This window comes from Rutidosis leptorrhynchoides, chromosome 2 (genome assembly GCF_046630445.1).
Source record: "Rutidosis leptorrhynchoides isolate AG116_Rl617_1_P2 chromosome 2, CSIRO_AGI_Rlap_v1, whole genome shotgun sequence".
Taxonomy (NCBI): Eukaryota; Viridiplantae; Streptophyta; class Magnoliopsida; order Asterales; family Asteraceae; genus Rutidosis; species Rutidosis leptorrhynchoides.
The window spans coordinates 32,224,547-32,245,469 of NC_092334.1; the positions used below are offsets into that span (position 1 = coordinate 32,224,547).

The 20,923-nt window shown below is 34.9% G+C and overlaps 1 protein-coding gene across 4 annotated transcripts; it reads right to left on the bottom strand.

The window, feature by feature from the left end:
* Positions 1 to 334: 334 nt before the first annotated feature.
* Positions 335 to 4,618, bottom strand: LOC139894301 (receptor-like cytoplasmic kinase 176). Of its 4 annotated transcripts, XM_071877518.1 has the most exons (7): positions 4,384 to 4,618; positions 2,832 to 3,761; positions 2,384 to 2,700; positions 2,147 to 2,282; positions 1,908 to 2,053; positions 1,442 to 1,565; positions 335 to 718 (listed from the first exon to the last, which is right to left on the bottom strand). In XM_071877518.1, exons 2-7 carry the CDS (start codon positions 3,664 to 3,666, stop codon positions 411 to 413), a joined length of 1,866 nt encoding a protein of 621 aa, XP_071733619.1. In that variant the 5' UTR covers positions 3,667 to 3,761; positions 4,384 to 4,618; the 3' UTR covers positions 335 to 410. The 4 variants fall into 4 exon arrangements, with proteins under 4 accessions (XP_071733619.1, XP_071733618.1, XP_071733617.1 ...); XM_071877517.1 differs by having other exon boundaries at positions 2,153 to 2,282; positions 2,832 to 4,618; XM_071877516.1 differs by having other exon boundaries at positions 2,832 to 4,618.
* Between the last annotated feature and the right edge of the window lie 16,305 nt (positions 4,619 to 20,923).

The window sequence follows — 20,923 nt, forward strand, 5'->3', positions numbered from 1 at the left end:
CAAAAAAAAAAAAAAAAAAAAAAAAAAAAAACATATATGTAACCAGAATAGTGCAGCTAACATTATCTCATTAGAATGGCCAATTAATTTCTGATTGATAAACCACATGTTTTTTTAATGATGTCATACAAATTTTAATACTGAACCTAAAAAACATGAGAATAAAACATGACTGCTCTTTCATCTTTGTACATGCTCATACCGTTTTGTTTAAGGTTTTTGAGTGTACCGGATTTCCAATCTGCTTTGCGAACCGACTAATCCAAGGGCGACCATCCGCTTTGCGAATAGTCGGAGTCATAGCGAGTGAACCTCTGTAGCCACGCGAGTGAACCTCTGTAGCCACAAGCGGATTTATTTTGCACTATGAGGAATTCGAACCTTGGATCTCTTAGGAGTTTCACACGTTTTTAGAGAGTAGCACATATTCGTTCGAGACTCAGTAAAACTTCTTCACTTGACGGTCTATCCTTAGGTTTGTATGCAAGACATCTTAATGCAAGTGTAAAACATTCAAAAACGCCTTCTTCAGGGTAGTTTAACATACATGGATCCACCTTTTCTTTTAGCCTTCTTCTTTTTTGCAAAATGAGACTCGTCCAATGTGTCAAATCCTGCGGCTCATAGTCTCGCATAATGTCCACCGCCTTTTTCCCTGTTATAGTTTCTAGCAACAACGCTCCAAAACTATAGATGTCACTTTTCACACTCAGATGACCTGTAATTCGTAGTGTATCAATGACAATCAATGAACAGATTATGGAAGTACAGTGTTATTACAGTACAATTTCTGCGCAAATATTCTATGATGTCATTGATACATAAGAGTTGAGCCTAGGGATGGCAATGGATCGGATATGGATCGGGTGCGCCTATATCCATATCCATATCCATTTAAATTTTAAAATCCATATCCATATCCATATACATTTAAATATAATTCATCCATCCATATCCATATCCGTTGGATTAAGCGGGTTATCGGGTATCCGTTGGATGTTACGTTTTTATAAAAAAAAATACCTATTAAAAAATGAAGTCATCAAAATGTTTTTAACGAAGATGTGTAATATATGTAAGATATATGAAACTATTCAAAAATCGTTATATCATCGCAATCTATATTTTCGATAATAATTTATAGCTTACAGTGTACACATATAACGATATTTAGATATATAGCATATATTTAAGTAAATATGTATATATTTATATGTATATATGTATTTCGGGTGGTAAATGGACATATCCATGGATGATAAATTGTCATCCATACCCGATCCACTAATTTTTCACATCATCCATATCCATATCCATACCCATTTATCATCCGTTTAGATCATCCATATCCATCTAAATGGATCGAATCGGATGGATATCAGATAGATCGGGCATCCATTGCCATCCCTAGTTGAGCCTCAGTGATATGATTGTAACTTACCGGTGCGTATGTACTCTGGGGCAATAAAACTTCCTGTGCCAACAACACGTGTAGTAACATGTGTTTGTGTAAGATCGGGGCCAAATCTTGCCAACTTAAAATCTCCCAGTTTTGCATCAAATTCCTGGAATAAGGCATAGCTTAACGTAAAGTATGTTTCGAATTCGAGTGGCGTAAAAACACTGCCGATTCTAGGATCAAAACTCAAAGAGGTCCTACACAATTTGAGTGTTACTATGCAACTTTTTCCAGAATGGTTGTTTATTTAAAAAAAGCATCAATTTTAAAATTTTAAAAACACATGAGGTACTAACTTTAATTTTAGTGGTGTATGAGTAGGAATTTGTAAAAAAGAAATAAAAAATAGTGGCGTCATTGGACCCCACACATATAGGTAAATTCGCCCTCTGCGTAAAAACCAATAGTGTATTGGTTGACCACAGTCATATATAAATCTCAAGTGCACCTGATTCAGCAATATACTTGAGCTTTTAACATTATTGTATATGATTTGCTCTTTTGACGAATGCAAGTAAGCGAGTCCACGTGCTACCCCCATCAGTATGGCGAGTCGTGTTCCCCAAGATAGTGGTGTAGCGTTAAGACGTGGATCTGCAGAAAGTTATTATTCACTTCATTCGAATTGAAACATTTCAAGTCTAACTTGATGATATTTTTAGCTAGAGAGATTTAAGTGTAGCTCACTATTACGTAAAAAGCGATCAAAGCTACAATTTTGCATATACTCGTAAACAAGCAAGCATTCATGGTCATCACTGCAGTATCCCAAGAGACTAATAATATTGGAATGAGCCAACCTTCCTAAAATTCTCACCTCTGCCTGAACTCACAATAAATTAACCAATTTGTACATAATGCTTCTTAGTCCATTAATTAATTAACTTAATTAATTGGGACCATATATAATTTACTAGTACTTACAAACCATTCAGCATGTCCTTGAGAGCTTAAGGCGCTACGCCTTTTAACAGCAACAGGAATTCCAACACCACAACTTGAAGGAGCGAACGTTTTCTGATTAACCCAACCTAAAAACACTTTTCCGAAAGCTCCCTCACCCAAAAGCAAATCGTGACTAAAGTTACTTGTAGCCTTTTTTAAATCAGCGAATGTGTATACTTTTAAACCTGGATTAGGAATTTTGAAATCCGAGGGAACTTTGCTGCAGTCCAGAAACCTGCGGCTAGCTATCGCAGTCTTACCATTGCTATTACTTGGTATCATCTGATCATTATTCGCTGAAATACAAGATTAAAAACAGATTACGTACGTAATAGCTCTATTAATTTTTTGTGGCCGTTTTGGTTTTAAATTTTAATGCTACAACGAAAGAGACAAATTAACATTAAGGCCAATGAGCTTGAAATACCCGAGTTCTCTTGGGTTGAAGGGAACGGAAGCATATTACTCATTTTACCAAATATTGTCCTAAATCCTGGTTTTTGTGAGCTATTGACTTTCTCTTGTAAGGTCAATATTGACTCAAGACAAACAATAACCTCAGCCATCGTAGGACGCTGCTTTGGGTGGTTATGCAAACATCTCTTTGAAATTCGAACAAAATCCTTCAAACTTTTTTGAGATATTTGATCCCTTATATCACTATCAACTATACTCCTTAAATTGCCTTCATTGATTTTATCTTGAGCCCATATAGCTAAACCCAACTGATCCTCATCGAGATGTCTATCTACTGCGCGTTTCCTACACAACACTTCGAACAATACCACCCCAAAAGCGTACACGTCGGATTTTCTTGTCAGCCTTCCCGTTGTAAAATAATTTGGATCCAAATACCCAAAAGTGCCTTTGACATGTGTATTGACATATGTCGAAGGCTGATTCGTCGGACCAATCTTTGACAACCCGAAATCTGATATTTTAGCTGCCCAAGTTTCATTTAGTAAAATATTAGAGCTTTTGACATCACGATGAATCACACCAAACTCAATCCCTGTACCAGTGTGAAGGTAGTGTAACCCACGACCAGCACCTATGCAGATGTTAAGTCGTTGAAGCCAAGAAAGCGGAGTACCAAGTTTGTGTAGATGATCTTCAAGTGATCCATTAGGCATATATTCATATATAAGAATCATGTTTTCACCATGATTACAATAACCAATCAAAGACACAATATGACAATGGCGCAGATTAGAAAGCATTTCAATTTCTGCCCAAAATTCTGTTGCCCCTTGACTTGACATTGAATCCAAACATTTAATGGCAACGATGGCATCATTTGATCCATTACTTATTATGTTACCTTTGTAAACTTTTCCAAAACCTCCACTGCCAATTACTAGAGATTTGTTAAAGTTGTCAGTTGCTAATAAAATTTCAGGAAAATCGAATTCGCGACATTGTAGTGATAATTGTACTGAGGCAGAGGAGGTAGAAGCCATAATTATTATTAAAAGAATGAAGAAGGTTGTCAAGAATGTTAAAACCACCCAATTTCAAGAACACATAAGAACAATTAGTCAAACAAAATGAAAAGATTGACTATTACTAGTGAAAACCAAATCGGATTAAAACTCACAAACAAGACAATTGGGCATGTTCACTTTCCACTTCATGATCTGTTTCTATACAGCTCTAGATAAAATTGTTTTTTCTTTGTCCATTAATCTGAATATTGGTATATTTCTAGGAGATATAGAATCAGACACCCCTTCCAAAAAAGCAAATGGAAACGAGAGTTAAGAAAAAAAGTAAACAACCCTTAAATCTTCACATAGAGACTCAAAACACTATGATTCATCAACTAACCTGAGACGATCATATCACTAAATCCTTAATCTAACTCAAACCCTATTCAGATACATAGTGAGACAAAAGAAGATGAAGAGATCTATATATTGATACAACATGTATGTAAAGATAAAAGAAGAAATAAAATAGAATAAAAGAGAATAAATTACAAAGAAGTCGAAATCTTGAATCTTTGAGGAATGAAAATTGTTGAGTTATTCTTCCACACGTTATATGAACATAACAGGAGATAAGGTTATTTTTTGACTGACTTCACATATCTGCAGTTTAGACCTTGATCTTTCATAGGCAAATAACATAACAAACTCTATTAACCACCTAAGAATTTTCACGATAAGTAATAAATGAAGAAATCAAGATTGAATATACAATTACAATTTAATTTTTAACAAAGCTCGTTTTGAAATGGTTTATCCATAGATGAGGTACTATTAGTAGAAGTTCATATTCAACCTAACATGTATCGTGGGGCCCTGAGTTAGACTATTAATTTTTAAGTCCAAAAAAGTATGCTGAGTAGCATGCACAAGACCGTGGTGGTGGTGGTGGTGGTGGTGGTGGTGGTGGTGGTGGTGGTGGTGGTGGTGGTGGTGGTGGTGGTGGTGGTGGTGGTGGTGGTGGTGGTGTCGTCGTTATTATTCTTATTATTATTATTGCACAAGACCGTGGTGGTGGTGGTGGTGTCGTCGTCGTCGTCGTCGTTATTATTCTTATTATTATTATTATTATTATTATTATGGAAATGGAAATTATATTAACTTAAAAGTTTTAAAACTTACAAAAAATTAGTGGGAAGCCTAGAGACAATCTGGGCCCCCACACCTCTAGCAATAGCAAAACCTATCCTAGTAAAAATATGAGCAGCAGCACCGGCACCAATATCTTGCGCCATCGAAATCTTCTGAACCCGCTTTATTATTATTATTATTATTATTACTACTAGTTTAAGACCCGCGAATTCGCGGAATTTTTTAAGGACAATCATGTTTTGAAACCAAAACACTTTGCGTAGTAATATTGAATTACTGAAAATAAAGAGCGCAAAAATAACACAGTTGAAAACACTAATGAAGGTTTACGTTGTAGCTAACATTTTGGTCGAGTTTGACACATATTACTCCATGATTGTAATCTCTTAACATGACAAAGATAGTTGTTTTATTATGAGTATCCTTTGAAAATCCCTCAAGGCAAAAGCGCATAATCTATCTGCCTGCAAAATTAAATAAATAGCACTAGAACATTCTACAACATAAATAAACATGTGTGTAAAAAAAAAAAAAAACAGATGAAAAATACAGCAGATGCCAAAATAAAAATTTACATACTAAATAGCACAAAAAATGGAAGCTATTACAACTACCTCACATACAAATGGAACTTATAAATATGTCATATCCTCAAGTCATGATGTTAGTATGGAAGCATGAGCTATCTATAAAAGATGGTCCAAATTAGTTTGAGGAACACCATTGATTCAAGAGATTGACGAAAATTACACGTCCACCACGTGAAGTTATGAGGAACTCTACAGATAGTACCAATCACTTAATAACTAATACAATTGAAGTATAGTTGTATTGTAAATTGTAAACAATCTCAAGATATCCTCGTGGTTGGGGCCTATGTATCCTCACAACAGGTCTAAGTAAGCCTCGCAAGAAGCATATTTTGGCCTGAAAGGGTAAAAAACGGTGAAGGGATAACTCGGTTAGGCCGCATATATCTGAGTATACTACCTTCCCCGAGTAGCATACACATGGAAAACTTTATCCGTGTACCCATTTATATTGTGCATTGCACTGAGTTTACCCTAACTATGAATGACAAGCAAATTGAATTAACTTTTATTGCATCCGGAAGCTTGTTTTCTGAAAATTTGTATATACTACAATAACGAAGTCGGTACATGCCATCATCAGATCAATCACACTAACACTGCCATTAGTTCTCTATGCACCATTTTATATCACAAGATACAAACAGACTCTGAAACTATTGTCGTTAAAATAAGAGACTTCAATACAATTTTTTTTTACGACGATTTTTTTGCATCAGTAGATCATTTCTTTCAATGACCCTCATCATTTGCACGTAACACACGTTCGGGCGGAAACCCGAACCCGATCGACGGTACCCAGGAACACATCCATTCGGGCAGTGGTTCCGGGTAGGGGTCCGTGAACGAACCGGTAAAACCTCCCTATAGGGTCAATATATACTACCATTATTGGTGTTCAATACAGTTAAACCAATATATCTAACATATTTCATATTAAATCCATACAACTCACCTTAATTGTATGGGCTTTAGATACACTTCATGTAAGATATGATGCATAAAACTGATTTACTTTTTGAGAATTGAGACCTCTGAAATTCAAGCAAATCCCATTGAGCAGTTTCATCAAGCACGAGCAGGTCAACCGTCTATTTCAAAATTTATAAATTCAACTTGGAATTACTTACATTGTGACTTATTATATCACTTTTCATAATAAACAGCTACAATAGAAGTCATAAGACGCCCGATGAAAAGCGTACCCATTGGTTAGGAGAGACTTGTGGTCTACCATATCGTGAATTACCTTCGAGCATATTATCCTAAGATGCTAAAATCACAACCGTCACAATTTGCGTCCCAAGACCTCTCCTCAACATGAGTTCCTCTATGCCAGTCCCATTTATCATGCTCATAAAAGTTAAAATTTCAAAAATTACCTCCTGCAATAAACATCACTATTTCATAAGCTACCACTTAATGCGCATACTTGCATACAACAACTATTCAACTATATTAAACCATATACAGATTCACGATTTTAGAAAACAATAATAATCAAAGATAAAGGTTGGGGTATCACTTACCATGAACTTGGGACCCACTTATCATCCATATGCTAACATCCATCCATATAGCTTGATTAGTTTATTCATTTTTTGAAATAAAGACACATATAGTACATTTATGTAACCTTTATCATGAATGGAAAATATCAACTTACATTTTTGGACACTTTCTGACTATACAGCATCCCATATTCTTCTAGTGATGGACCAGTGTAACGTTTTGAATTCGACTTCAAATTTACGTACGTCATTTCAAGTTTGTTATACTAATATACTAAAATGGTCAAAACAAGTTTGTTATGTTCTTATAAGAGTAATACTTGTGTTTCAGTGCAGACCCATGTTGCCATGTTAGATAAAGGTTCATTCAAGAATACATCCCTCTCCTATACCGAATTAGTCAAAAACTTCAAGTTGTTACCTCGGCATTTAAATACTTAAATACCCAGAATACTAAACATAATGGGCTATAAACACAATTAAAAACCATAGTCAATCAAACATCCACGAGTAATACACCATCCGAGTTATACACAGAACCAATCTAACTACTAAACTTGTCAACACCCTCAAACCCATGCAAACACAAAATATTTACACGCTAAAAAAAACTTACACGCTAAACTATACCTCAATCATAGCTATTATCGATATATTTTCAAATCAGGTTCTGTAAATTACTTTCTAAGTATTCTTATGCAAACCAGGTTATGTAATCAAAAGCAACGAAACACATAAAAAATAAAATTACTTATAACGATTCGATTGCTCAGATTTTAAATCTTGAGATTCAACGGCAATCACTGACCATAGCAGGGGCTCATGCCGGAGTATGAAAAATACAAGCTTTGAGTTCTAATTCTAATTAAAATAAAATCCCAATCAAAATCCCTAATTTAATTGAGATTGTTAAATACTTACCCTTGATTTCCTAATTCAGGGCTATGAAGACGTTGTCAACAATAATGTAGTGGTCAGTGAACACATCATATAGATCGAAGGATTGATTATCGGATTGTATATATACCTCTTGAAAAAACCTCCATTTATTGATTTTAGGATGCAATCAAGTAGTATATTACTTGATCTTGAGAGAAACCTAGGGTTTTTTAATGTGGAAATGGTGAATGAACGTGAAGTTTTGAAACCCCTAATTTGGATTGTCTATCCCGTGTGTTTTTTAATTTGAGGGGTAATTTAGTATTTTTCGATGTATTGGTATTGATTATGAGGTCATAAAGTTGTGTCATCAAAATTAAGGGTTACGATTAATTAGTAGTTAACTAATGAATGGTTAGGATTAAAAGTTATAAATTTAGATGACCTATTTTTGTGTTTATTTTAATAGATAGTATAGATATAGATTATTATTATATGGGCATGGTCATTTGCACTTGTTACGCAGAGAATCTGTATATTAGGGGTAAAAACGAGCAGAGTCGAGCTCAACTCATTTAAAATACAAAGACCTAAAACTCAACTTTTTTCGAGCATAATACGGAGTGACGGAACTTGAACCGGAATACAAATGGGGTGAGTGTAAAAAAATTAAATAAATTTTTCATTGTCAGGAGGAGTAAATACTAAAAAAAACCTTATTTTTTAGTAAAAAAAAAAAAATTTAGTGTAATTTTTTTTCCCCGTTAAATATAGGTGGTGCGTGAAATGTCCCGTTCTTATTGATTAAAAACGTTCCATATTAATTGATTTCGTTGCGAGGTTTTGACCTCTATATGAGACGTTTTTCAAAGACTGCATTCATTTTAAAACAAACCATAACCTTTATTTCATCAATAAAGGTTTAAAAAGCTTTACGTAGATTATCAAATAATGATAATCTAAAATATCCTGTTTACGCACGGCCATTACATAATGGTTTACAATACAAATATGTTACAACAAAATAAGTTTCTTGAATGCAGTGTTTACACAATATCATACAAGCATGGACTCCAAATCTCGTCCTTATTTAAGTATGCGACAGCGGAAGCTCTTAATAATCACCTGAGAATAAACATGCTTAAAACGTCTACAAAAATGTTGGTGAGTTATAGGTTTAACCTATATATATCAAATCATAATAATAGACCACAAGATTTCATATTTCAATACACATCCCATACATAGAGATAAAAATCATTCATATGGTGAACACCTGGTAACCGACATTAACAAGATACATATATAAGAATATCCCCATCATTCTGGGACACCCTTCGGATATGATATAAATTTCGAAGTACTAAAGTATCCGGTACTTTGGATGGGGTTTGTTAGGCCCAATAGATCTATCTTTAGGATTCGCGTCAATTAGGGTGTCTGTTCCCTAATTCTTAGATTACCAGACTTAATAAAAAGGGGCATATTCGATTTCGATAATTCAACCATAGAATGTAGTTTCACGTACTTGTGTCTATTTTGTAAATCATTTATAAAACATGCATGTATTCTCATCCCAAAAATATTAGATTTTAAAAGTGGGACTATAACTCACTTTCACATATTTTTTACTTCGTCGGGGAGTAAGACTTGGCCACTGGTTGATTCACGAACCTATAACAATATATACATATATATCAAAGTATGTTCAAAATATATTTACAACACTTTTAATATATTTTGATGTTTTAAGTTTATTAAGTCAGCTGTCCTCGTTAGTAACCTACAACTAGTTGTCCACAGTTAGATGTACAGAAATAAATCGATAAATATTATCTTGAATCAATCCACGACCCAGTGTATACGTATCTCAGTATTGATCACAACTCAAACTATATATATTTTGGAATCAACCTCAACCATGTATAGCTAACTCCAACATTCACATATAGAGTGTCTATGGTTGTTTCGAAATATATATAGATGTGTCGACATGATAGGTCGAAACATTGTATACGTGTCTATGGTATCTCAAGATTACATAATATACAATACAAGTTGATTAAGTTATGGTTGGAATAGATTTGTTACCAATTTTCACGTTGCTAAAATGAGAAAAATTATCCAATCTTGTTTTACCCATAACTTCTTCATTTTAAATCCGTTTTGAGTGAATCAAATTGCTATGGTTTCATATTGAACTCTATTTTATGAATCTAAATAGAAAAAGTATAGGTTTTTAGTCGGAAAAATAAGTTACAAGTCATTTTTGTAAAGGTAGTCATTTCAGTCGAAAGAACGACGTCTAGATGACCATTTTAGAAAACATACTTCCACTTTGAGTTTAACCATAATTTTTGGATATAGTTTCATGTTCATAATAAAAATCATTTTCTCAGAATAACAACTTTTAAATCAAAGTTTATCATAGGTTTTAATTAACTAACCCAAAACAGCCCGCGGTGTTACTACGACGGCGTAAATCCGGTTTTCCGGTATTTTTTTTGTTTCCAGGTTTTAAATCATTAAGTTAGCATATAATATAGATATAGAACATGTGTTTAGTTGATTTTAAAAGTCAAGTTAGAAGGATTAACTTTTGTTTGCGAACAAGTTTAGAATTAACTAAACTATGTTCTAGTGATTACAAGTTTAAACCTTCGAATAAGATAGCTTTATATGTATGAATCGAATGATGTTATGAACATCATTACTACCTTAAGTTCCTTGGATAAACCTACTGGAAAAGAGAAAAATGGATCTAGCTTCAACGGATCCTTGGATGGCTCGAAGTTCTTGAAGCAGAATCTTGACACGAAAACAAGTTCAAGTAAGATCATCACTTGAAATAAGATTGTTATAGTTATAGAAATTGAACCAAAGTTTGAATATGATTATTACCTTGTATTAGAATGATAACCTACTGTAAGAAACAAAGATTTCTTGAGGTTGGATGATCACCTTACAAGATTGGAAGTGAGCTAGCAAACTTGAAAGTATTCTTGATTTTATGTAACTAGAACTTGTAGAATTTATGAAGAACACTTAGAACTTGAAGATAGAACTTGAGAGAGATCAATTAGATGAAGAAAATTGAAGAATGAAAGTGTTTGTAGGTGTTTTTGGTCGTTGGTGTATGGATTAGATATAAAGGATATGTAATTTTATTTTCATGTAAATAAGTCATGAATGATTACTCATATTTTTGTAATTTTATGAGATATTTCATGCTAGTTGCCAAATGATGGTTCTCACATGTGTTAGGTGACTCACATGGGCTGCTAAGAGCTGATCATTGGAGTGTATATACCAATAGTACATACATCTAAAAGCTGTGTATTGTACGAGTACGAATACGGGTGCATACGAGTAGAATTGTTGATGAAACTGAACGAGGATGTAATTGTAAGCATTTTTGTTAAGTAGAAGTATTTTGATAAGTGTATTGAAGTCTTTCAAAAGTGTATAAATACATATTAAAACACTACATGTATATACATTTTAACTGAGTCGTTAAGTCATCGTTAGTCGTTACATGTAAGTGTTGTTTTGAAACCTTTAGGTTAACGATCTTGTTAAATGTTGTTAACTCAATGTTTATAATATCAAATGAGATTTTAAATTATTATATTATCATGATATTATCATGTATGAATATCTCTTAATATGATATATATATATATACATTAAATGTCTTTACAACGATAATCGTTACATATATGTCTCGTTTAAAAATCATTAAGTTAGTAGTCTTGTTTTTACATATGTAGTTCATTGTTAATATACTTAATGATATGTTTACTTATCATAGTATCATGTTAACTATATATATATATATATATATATATATATATATATATATATATATATATATATATATATATATATATATATATATATATATATATATATATCCATATATATGTCATCATATAGTTTTTACAAGTTTTAACGTTCGTGAATCACCGGTCAACTTGGGTGGTCAATTGTCTATATGAAATATATTTCAATTAATCAAGTCTTAACAAGTTTGATTGCTTAACATGTTGGAAACATTTAATCATGTAAATATCAATCTCAATTAATATATATAAACATGGAAAAGTTCGGGTCACTACAGTACCTACCCGTTAAATAAATTTCGTCCCGAAATTTTAAGCTGTTGAAGGTGTTGACGAATCTTCTGGAAATAGATGCGGGTATTTCTTCTTCATCTGATCTTCACGCTCCCAGGTGAACTCGGGTCCTCTACGAGCATTCCATCGAACCTTAACAATTGTTATCTTGTTTTGCTTAAGTCTTTTAACCTCACGATCCATTATTTCGACGGGTTCTTCGATAAATTGAAGTTTTTCGTTGATTTGGATTTCATCTAACGGAATAGTGAGATCTTCTTTAGCAAAACATTTCTTCAAATTCGAGACGTGGAAAGTGTTATGTACAGCCGCGAGTTGTTGAGGTAACTCAAGTCGGTAAGCTACTGGTCCGACACGATCAATAATCTTGAATGGTCCAATATACCTTGGATTTAATTTCCCTCGTTTACCAAATCGAACAATGTCTTTCCAAGGTGCAACTTTAAGCATGACCATCTCTCCAATTTCAAATTCTATATCTTTTCTTTTAATGTCAGCGTAGCTCTTTTGTCGACTTTGGGCGGTTTTCAACCGTTGCTGAATTTGGATGATCTTCTCGGTAGTTTCTTGTATAATCTCCGGACCCGTAATCTGTCTATCCCCCACTTCACTCCAACAAATCGGAGACCTGCACTTTCTACCATAAAGTGCTTCAAACGGCGCCATCTCAATGCTTGAATGGTAGCTGTTGTTGTAGGAAAATTCTGCTAACGGTAGATGTCGATCCCAACTGTTTCCGAAATCAATAACACATGCTCGTAGCATGTCTTCAAGCGTTTGTATCGTCCTTTAGCTCTGCCCATCAGTTTGTGGATGATAGGCAGTACTCATGTCTAGACGAGTTCCTAATGCTTGCTGTAATGTCTGCCAGAATCTTGAAATAAATCTGCCATCCCTATCAGAGATAATAGAGATTGGTATTCCATGTCTGGAGACGACTTCCTTCAAATACAGTCGTGCTAACTTCTCCATCTTGTCATCTTCTCTTATTGGCAGGAAGTGTGCTGATTTGGTGAGACGATCAACTATTACCCAAATAGTATCAAAACCACTTGCATTCCTTGGCAATTTAGTGATGAAATCCATGGTAATGTTTTCCCATTTCCATTCCGGAATTTCGGGTTGTTGAAGTAGACCTGATGGTTTCTGATGCTCAGCTTTGACCTTAGAACACGTCAAACATTCTCCTACGTATTTAGCAACATCGGCTTTCATACCTGACCACCAAAAATGTTTCTTGAGATCCTTGTACATCTTCCCCGTTCCAGGATGTATTGAGTATCTGATTTTATGAGCTTCTCTAAGTACCATTTCTCTCATATCTCCAAATTTTGGTACCCAAATCCTTTCAGCCCTATACCGGGTTCCGTCTTTCCGAATATTAAGATGCTTCTCCGATCCTTTGGGTATTTCATCCTTTAAATTTCCCTTTTTTAAAACTCCTTGTTGCGCCTCCTTTATTTGAGTAGTAAGGTTATTATGAATCATTATATTCATAGATTTTACTCGAATGGGTTCTCTGTCCTTCCTGCTCAAGGCATCGGCTACCACATTTGCCTTCCCCGGGTGGTAACGAATCTCAAAGTCGTAATCATTCAATAATTCAATCCACCTACGCTGCCTCATATTCAGTTGTTTCTGATTAAATATGTGTTGAAGACTTTTGTGGTCGGTATATATAATACTTTTGACCCCATATAAGTAGTGCCTCCAAGTCTTTAATGCAAAAACAACCGCTCCTAATTCCAAATCATGCGTCGTATAGTTTTGTTCGTGAATCTTCAATTGTCTAGACGCATAAGCAATCACCTTCGTTCGTTGCATTAATACACAATCGAGACCTTGCTTTGATGCATCACAATAAATCACAAAATCATCATTCCCTTCAGGCAATGACAATATAGGTGCCGTAGTTAGCTTTTTCTTCAATAACTGAAACGCTTTCTCTTGTTCATCATTCCATTCAAATTTCTTCCCTTTATGCGTTAATGCAGTCAAGGGTTTTGCTATTCTGGAAAAGTCTTGGATGAACCTTCTGTAGTAACCAGCTAGTCCTAAAAACTGGCGTATGTGTTTCGGAGTTTTCGGGGTTTTCCACTTTTCAACAGTTTCTATCTTTGCCGGATCCACCTTAATACCTTCTTTGTTCACTATGTGACCGAGGAATTGAACTTCTTCCAACCAAAATGCACACTTTGAAAACTTAGCGTACAATTCTTCCTTCCTCAATACTTCTAACACCTTTCTCAAATGTTCACCGTGTTCTTGGTCATTCTTTGAGTAAATAAGTATGTCATCAATGAAAACAATGACAAACTTGTCAAGGTATGGTCCACACACTCGGTTCATAAGGTCCATGAACACAGCTGGTGCATTAGTTAAACCAAACGGCATGACCATAAACTCGTAATGACCGTAACGTGTTCTGAAAGCAGTCTTTGGAATATCATCTTCTTTCACCCGCATTTGATGATACCCGAAACGTAAGTCAATCTTTGAATAAACAGACGAGCCTTGTAGTTGATCAAATAAGTCGTCAATTCTCGGTAGTGGGTAGCGGTTCTTGATGGTAAGTTTGTTCAACTCTCGGTAGTCGATACACAACCTGAATGTACCATCTTTCTTCTTGACAAACAAAACAGGAGCTCCCCACGGTGATGTGCTTGGTCGAATGAAACCACGCTCTAAAAGTTCTTGTAATTGGCTTTGCAGTTCTTTCATCTCGCTGGGTGCGAGTCTGTAAGGAGCACGAGCTATTGATGCAGCTCCTGGTACAAGATCTATTTGAAATTCAACGGATCGATGTGGGGTGATCCCGGTAATTCTTTCGGAAATACATCGGGAAATTCTTTTGCAATGGGAACATCATTGATGCTCTTTTCTTCAGTTTGTACTTTCTTGACGTGTGCTAGAACAGCATAGCAACCTTTTCTTATTAGTTTTTGTGCCTTCAGATTACTAATAAGATGTAGCTTCGTGTTGCCCTTTTCTTCGTACACCATTAAGGGTTTTCCTTTTTCTCGTATAATGCGAATTGTATTTTTGTAACAAATGATCTCTGCTTTCACTTCTTTCAACCAGTCCATACCGATTATCACATCAAAACTCCCTAACTCTTCTGGTATCAAATCAATCTTAAATGTTTCGCTAACCAGTTTAATTTCTCGATTCCGACATATATTATCTGCTGAAATTAATTTACCATTTGCTAATTCGAGTAAAAATTTACTATCCAAAGGCGTCAATGGACAACTTAATTTAGCACAAAAATCTCTACTCATATAGCTTCTATCCGCACCCGAATCAAATAAAACGTAAGCAGATTTATTGTCAATAAGAAACGTACCCGTAACAAGCTCCGGGTCTTCCTGTGCCTCTGCCGCATTAATATTGAAAACTCTTCCGCGGCCTTGTCCATTCGTGTTCTCCTGGTTTGGGCAATTTCTAATAATGTGACCCGGTTTTCCACATTTATAACAAACTACATTGGCATAACTTGCTCCGACACTACTTGCTCCGCCATTACTCGTTCCGACACCATTTGTTCCTTTCGTTCTATTAACCCCTGGTCCATAGACCTCACACTTCGCCGCGCTATGACAATTTCTTTTACACTTGTTGCAAAATTTGGTGCAGAACCCCGAGTGATACTTTTCACACCTTTGGCATAGCTGCTTCTGATTGTTGTTGTTGTTGCGGTTATTATTGTTATTGGGATGATTGTTGTAGTTGCTGTTGTTGTTGTTGTTGTTGTTGTTGTTGTTGGGCCGTTTGTTGTAGTTGCGATTGATGTTGCGATTGTTGGGATAATTGTTGCGATTATTTTTGTAATTGCTGTTGTTGTTGTATTGGTGATTCTTATCACCGTTTTCCTCCCACTTTCTTTTGACTTGCTTCACATTAGCCTCTTCAGCAGTCTGTTCTTTAATTCTTTCTTCAATCTGGTTCACTAGTTTGTGAGCCATTCTACATGCCTGTTGTATGGAGGCGAGCTCGTGTGAACTTATATCTTCTTGGATTCTTTCCGGTAATCCTTTCACAAACGCGTCGATCTTCTCTTCCTCATCTTCGAACGCTCCCGGACACAATAGGTACAATTCTGTGAATCGTCTTTCGTACGTGGTAATATCAAATCCTTGGGTTCGTAACCCTCTAAGTTCTGTCTTGAGCTTATTGACCTCAGTTCTGGGACGGTACTTCTCGTTCATCAAGTGCTTGAATGCTGACCACGGTAGTGCGTACGCATCATCTTGTCCCACTTGCTCTAGATAGGTATTCCACCATGTTAACGCAGAACCTGTGAAGGTATGCGTAGCGTACTTCACTTTGTCCTCTTCAGTACACTTACTTATGGCAAACACCGATTCAACCTTCTCGGTCCACCGTTTCAATCCGATCGGTCCTTCGGTTCCATCAAATTCCAAAGGTTTGCAGGCAGTGAATTCTTTGTAGGTACATCCTACACGATTTCCTGTACTGCTAGATCCAAGGTTATTGTTGATATGTAGCGCAGCCTGTACTGCGGCTATGTTTGAAGCTAGAAAAGTATGGAATTCCTCTTCATTCATATTCACAGTGTGTCGAGTAGTCGGTGCCATTTCCTTCAAAATAGTCAAATGGAACAGGTTAATCATACAGAATATTAAGAGTAGTTAATAGTATTTCGTAGCATAATATGAACTCATTTATAAAAGCTTTTTCTTCATATTAGCGTTTTATAAGTTTAAATTCGGGTAGTACCTACCCGTTAAGTTCATACTTAGTAGCTAATATACAATTCAACTACTACAATTCTATATGAAAAACTGATTATAATAATATTTCGCATTCAAACTTTTATACAATATTTTACAAACTTACAATACCGCTTATTTTACATATAGCATGAAATATAGCACACAATAAATTTGATACAAGATGGTTGTGAAGATAATTCTAGCTAGTACACAAGTCGTTCAGCAAAGGCAATAAAGACACGTAATTCATACGTCCAGAAACAAGTCATGCATTCTGGTTTTACTAGGACTACTTCCCATCCTTGGTCTTGTGGAACATAACCGTTATGGCTGTTGATAAGACAGCGTGTTGTAACGTCATCAAAGGGACGAGGGTTACGTAATGTCCAACAGTCCTGTAACAATCTAAAAACCTCATTTCTTACCCCAATTACCGACTCCGTCACTTGTGGGAACGTTTTGTTTAATAGTTGTAGCCCGATGTTCTTGTTCTCACTTTGGTGAGAAGCGAACATTACTAATTCGTAAGCATAACATGCTTCTTTATGTTGCATGTTAGCCGCTTTTTCTAAATCACGAAGTCCAATATTCGGATATATTGAGTCAAAATAATTTCTTAACCCATTGCGTAAAATAGCATTTGGGTTCCCCGCAATATATGCGTCAAAGTAAACACATCGTAACTTATGGATTTCCCAATGTGATATCCCCCATCTTTCGAACAAAAGCCTTTTATAAACCAAGGCATTCTTGGAACGTTCTTCGAATGTCTTACAAACTGATCTCGCCTTAAATAGTTGTGCCGAAGAATTCTGACCGACTCTAGACAAGATTTCATCAATCATGTCTCCGGGTAGGTCTCTTAAAATATTGGGTTGTCTATCCATTTTGTGTTTTTATACTGTAAAATAGAAAAGAGTTAGATTCATAAAAAAAAAATACTTATTAATACAAGCAATTTTTACATATCTCATAAAGCATAAGCACACTATATTACTTATATTACACCACACGAATACAACTATCTTATTCCGACTCGCTTGTTTCTTCTTCTTCGGTTTTGGTTCGTTTTGCCAAGTTTCTAGGGATATATGATGTTCCCCTAATACGAGCCGTCGTTATCCACATTGGTTTAGAAAAACCTGGTGGTTTAGAGGTTCCCGGGTCATTGTTACAACTTAAGGACTTCGGGGGTTGACGATACATATAAAGTTCATCGGGGTTGGAATTAGATTTCTCTATTTTTATGCCCTTTCCCTTATTATTTTCTTTTGCCTTTTTAAATTCAGTTGGGGTAATTTCTATAACATCATCGGAATTCTCGTCGGAATCCGATTCATCGGAGAATTGGTAATCCTCCCAATATTTTGCTTCCTTGGCGGAAACACCATTGACCATAATTAACCTTGGTCGGTTGGTTGAGGATTTTCTTTTACTTAACCGTTTTATTATTTCCCCCACCGGTTCTATTTCTTCATCCGGTTCCGATTCTTCTTCCGGTTCCGATTCTTCTTCCGGTTCCGACTCTTCTTCCGGTTCCTCTTCGGGAACTTGTGAATCAGTCCACGAATCATTCCAATTTACATTTGACTCTTCATTATTATTAGGTGAGTCAATGGGACTTGTTCTAGAGGTAGACATCTATCACATAATATCAAACGCGTTAAGAGATTAATATATCACATAATATTCACATGTTAAAAATATATAGTTTCCAACAAAATTTGTTAAGCAATCATTTTTCAAGTAAACACGGTCGAAGTCCAGACTCACTAATGCATCCTAACAAACTCGATAAGACACACTAATGCAAAATTCTGGTTCTCTAAGACCAACGCTCGGATACCAACTGAAATGTCCCGTTCTTATTGATTAAAAACGTTCCATATTAATTGATTTCGTTGCGAGGTTTTGACCTCTATATGAGATGTTTTTCAAAGACTGCATTCATTTTAAAACAAACCATAACCTTTATTTCATCAATAAAGGTTTAAAAAGCTTTACGTAGATTATCAAATAATGATAATCTAAAATATCCTGTTTACGCACGACCATTACAAAATGGTTTACAATACAAATATGTTACAACAAAATAAGTTTCTTGAATGCAGTTTTTACACAATATCATACAAGCATGGACTCCAAATCTCGTCCTTATTTAAGTATGCGACAGCGGAAGCTCTTAATAATCACCTGAGAATAAACATGCTTAAAACGTCAACAAAAATGTTGGTGAGTTATAGGTTTAACCTATATATATCAAATCATAATAATAGACCACAAGATTTCATATTTCAATACACATCCCATACATAGAGATAAAAATCATTCATATGGTGAACACCTGGTAACCGACATTAACAAGATGCATATATAAGAATATCCCCATCATTCCGGGACACCCTTCGGATATGATATAAATTTCGAAGTACTAAAGCATCCGGTACTTTGGATGGGGTTTGTTAGGCCCAATAGATCTATCTTTAGGATTCGCATCAATTAGGGTGTCTGTTCCCTAATTCTTAGATTACCAGACTTAATAAAAAGGGGCATATTCGATTTCGATAATTCAACCATAGAATGTTGTTTCACGTACTTGTGTCTATTTTGTAAATCATTTATAAAACCTGCATGTATTCTCATCCCAAAAATATTAGATTTTAAAAGTGGGACTATAACTCACTTTCACAGATTTTTTACTTCGTCGGGGAGTAAGACTTGGCCACTGGTTGATTCACGAACCTATAACAATGTATACATATATATCAAAGTATGTTCAAAATATATTTACAACACTTTTAATATATTTTGATGTTTTAAGTTTATTAAGTCAGCTGTCCTCGTTAGTAACCTACAACTAGTTGTCCACAGTTAGATGTACAGAAATAAATCGATAAATATTATCTTGAATCAATCCACGACCCAGTGTATACGTATCTCAGTATTGATCACAACTCAAACTATATATATTTTGGAATCAACCTCAACCCTGTATAGCTAACTCCAACATTCACATATAGAGTGTCTATGGTTGTTCCGAAATATATATAGATGTGTCGACATGATAGGTCGAAACATTGTATACGTGTCTATGGTATCTCAAGATTACATAATATACAATACAAGTTGATTAAGTTATGGTTGGAATAGATTTGTTACCAATTTTCACGTTGCTAAAATGAGAAAAATTATCCAATCTTGTTTTACCCATAACTTCTTCATTTTAAATCCGTTTTGAGTGAATCAAATTGCTATAGTTTCATATTGAACTCTATTTTATGAATCTAAATAGAAAAAGTATAGGTTTATAGTCGGAAAAATAAGTTACAAGCCATTTTTGTAAAGGTAGTCATTTCAGTCGAAAGAACGACGTCTAGATGACCATTTTAGAAAACATACTTCCACTTTGAGTTTAACCATAATTTTTGGATATAGTTTCATGTTCATAATAAAAATAATTTTCTCAGAATAACAACTTTTAAATCAAAGTTTATCATAGGTTTTAATTAACTAACCCAAAACAGCCCGCGATGTTACTACGACGGCGTAAATCCGGTTTTCCGGTGTTTTTCGTGTTTCCAGGTTTTAAATCATTAAGTTAGCATATAATATAGATATAGAGCATGTGTTTAGTTGATTTTAAAAGTCAAGTTAGAAGGATTAACTTTTGTTTGCGAACAAGTTTAGAATTAACTAAACTATGTTCTAGTGATTACAAGTTTAAACCTTCGAATAAGATAGCTTTATATGTATGAATCGAATGATGTTATGAACATCATTACTACCTTAAGTTCCTTGGATAAACCTACTGGAAAAGAGAAAAATGGATCTAGCTTCAACGGATCCTTGGATGGCTCGAAGTTCTTGAAGCAGAATCTTGACACGAAAACAAGTTCAAGTAAGATCATCACTTGAAATAAGATTGTTATAGTTATAGAAATTGAACCAAAGTTTGAATATGATTATTACCTTGTATTAGAATGATAACCTACTGTAAGAAACAAAGATTTCTTGAGGTTGGATGATCACCTTACAAGATTGGAAGTGAGCTAGCAAACTTGAAAGTATTCTTGATTTTATGTAACTAG

Coding starts and splice junctions, on each gene's coding strand:
- LOC139894301 (XM_071877516.1), bottom strand. CDS start 3,864: ATGGCTTCTACCTCCTCTGCCTCAGTACAATTATCACTACAATGTCGC. Junction 2,283..2,383: donor AAGGACATGCTGAATGGTTT/GTAAGTACTAGT, acceptor TTGTGAGTTCAG/GCAGAGGTGAGAATTTTAGG. Junction 719..1,441: donor CCCAGAGTACATACGCACCG/GTAAGTTACAAT, acceptor TACGAATTACAG/GTCATCTGAGTGTGAAAAGT.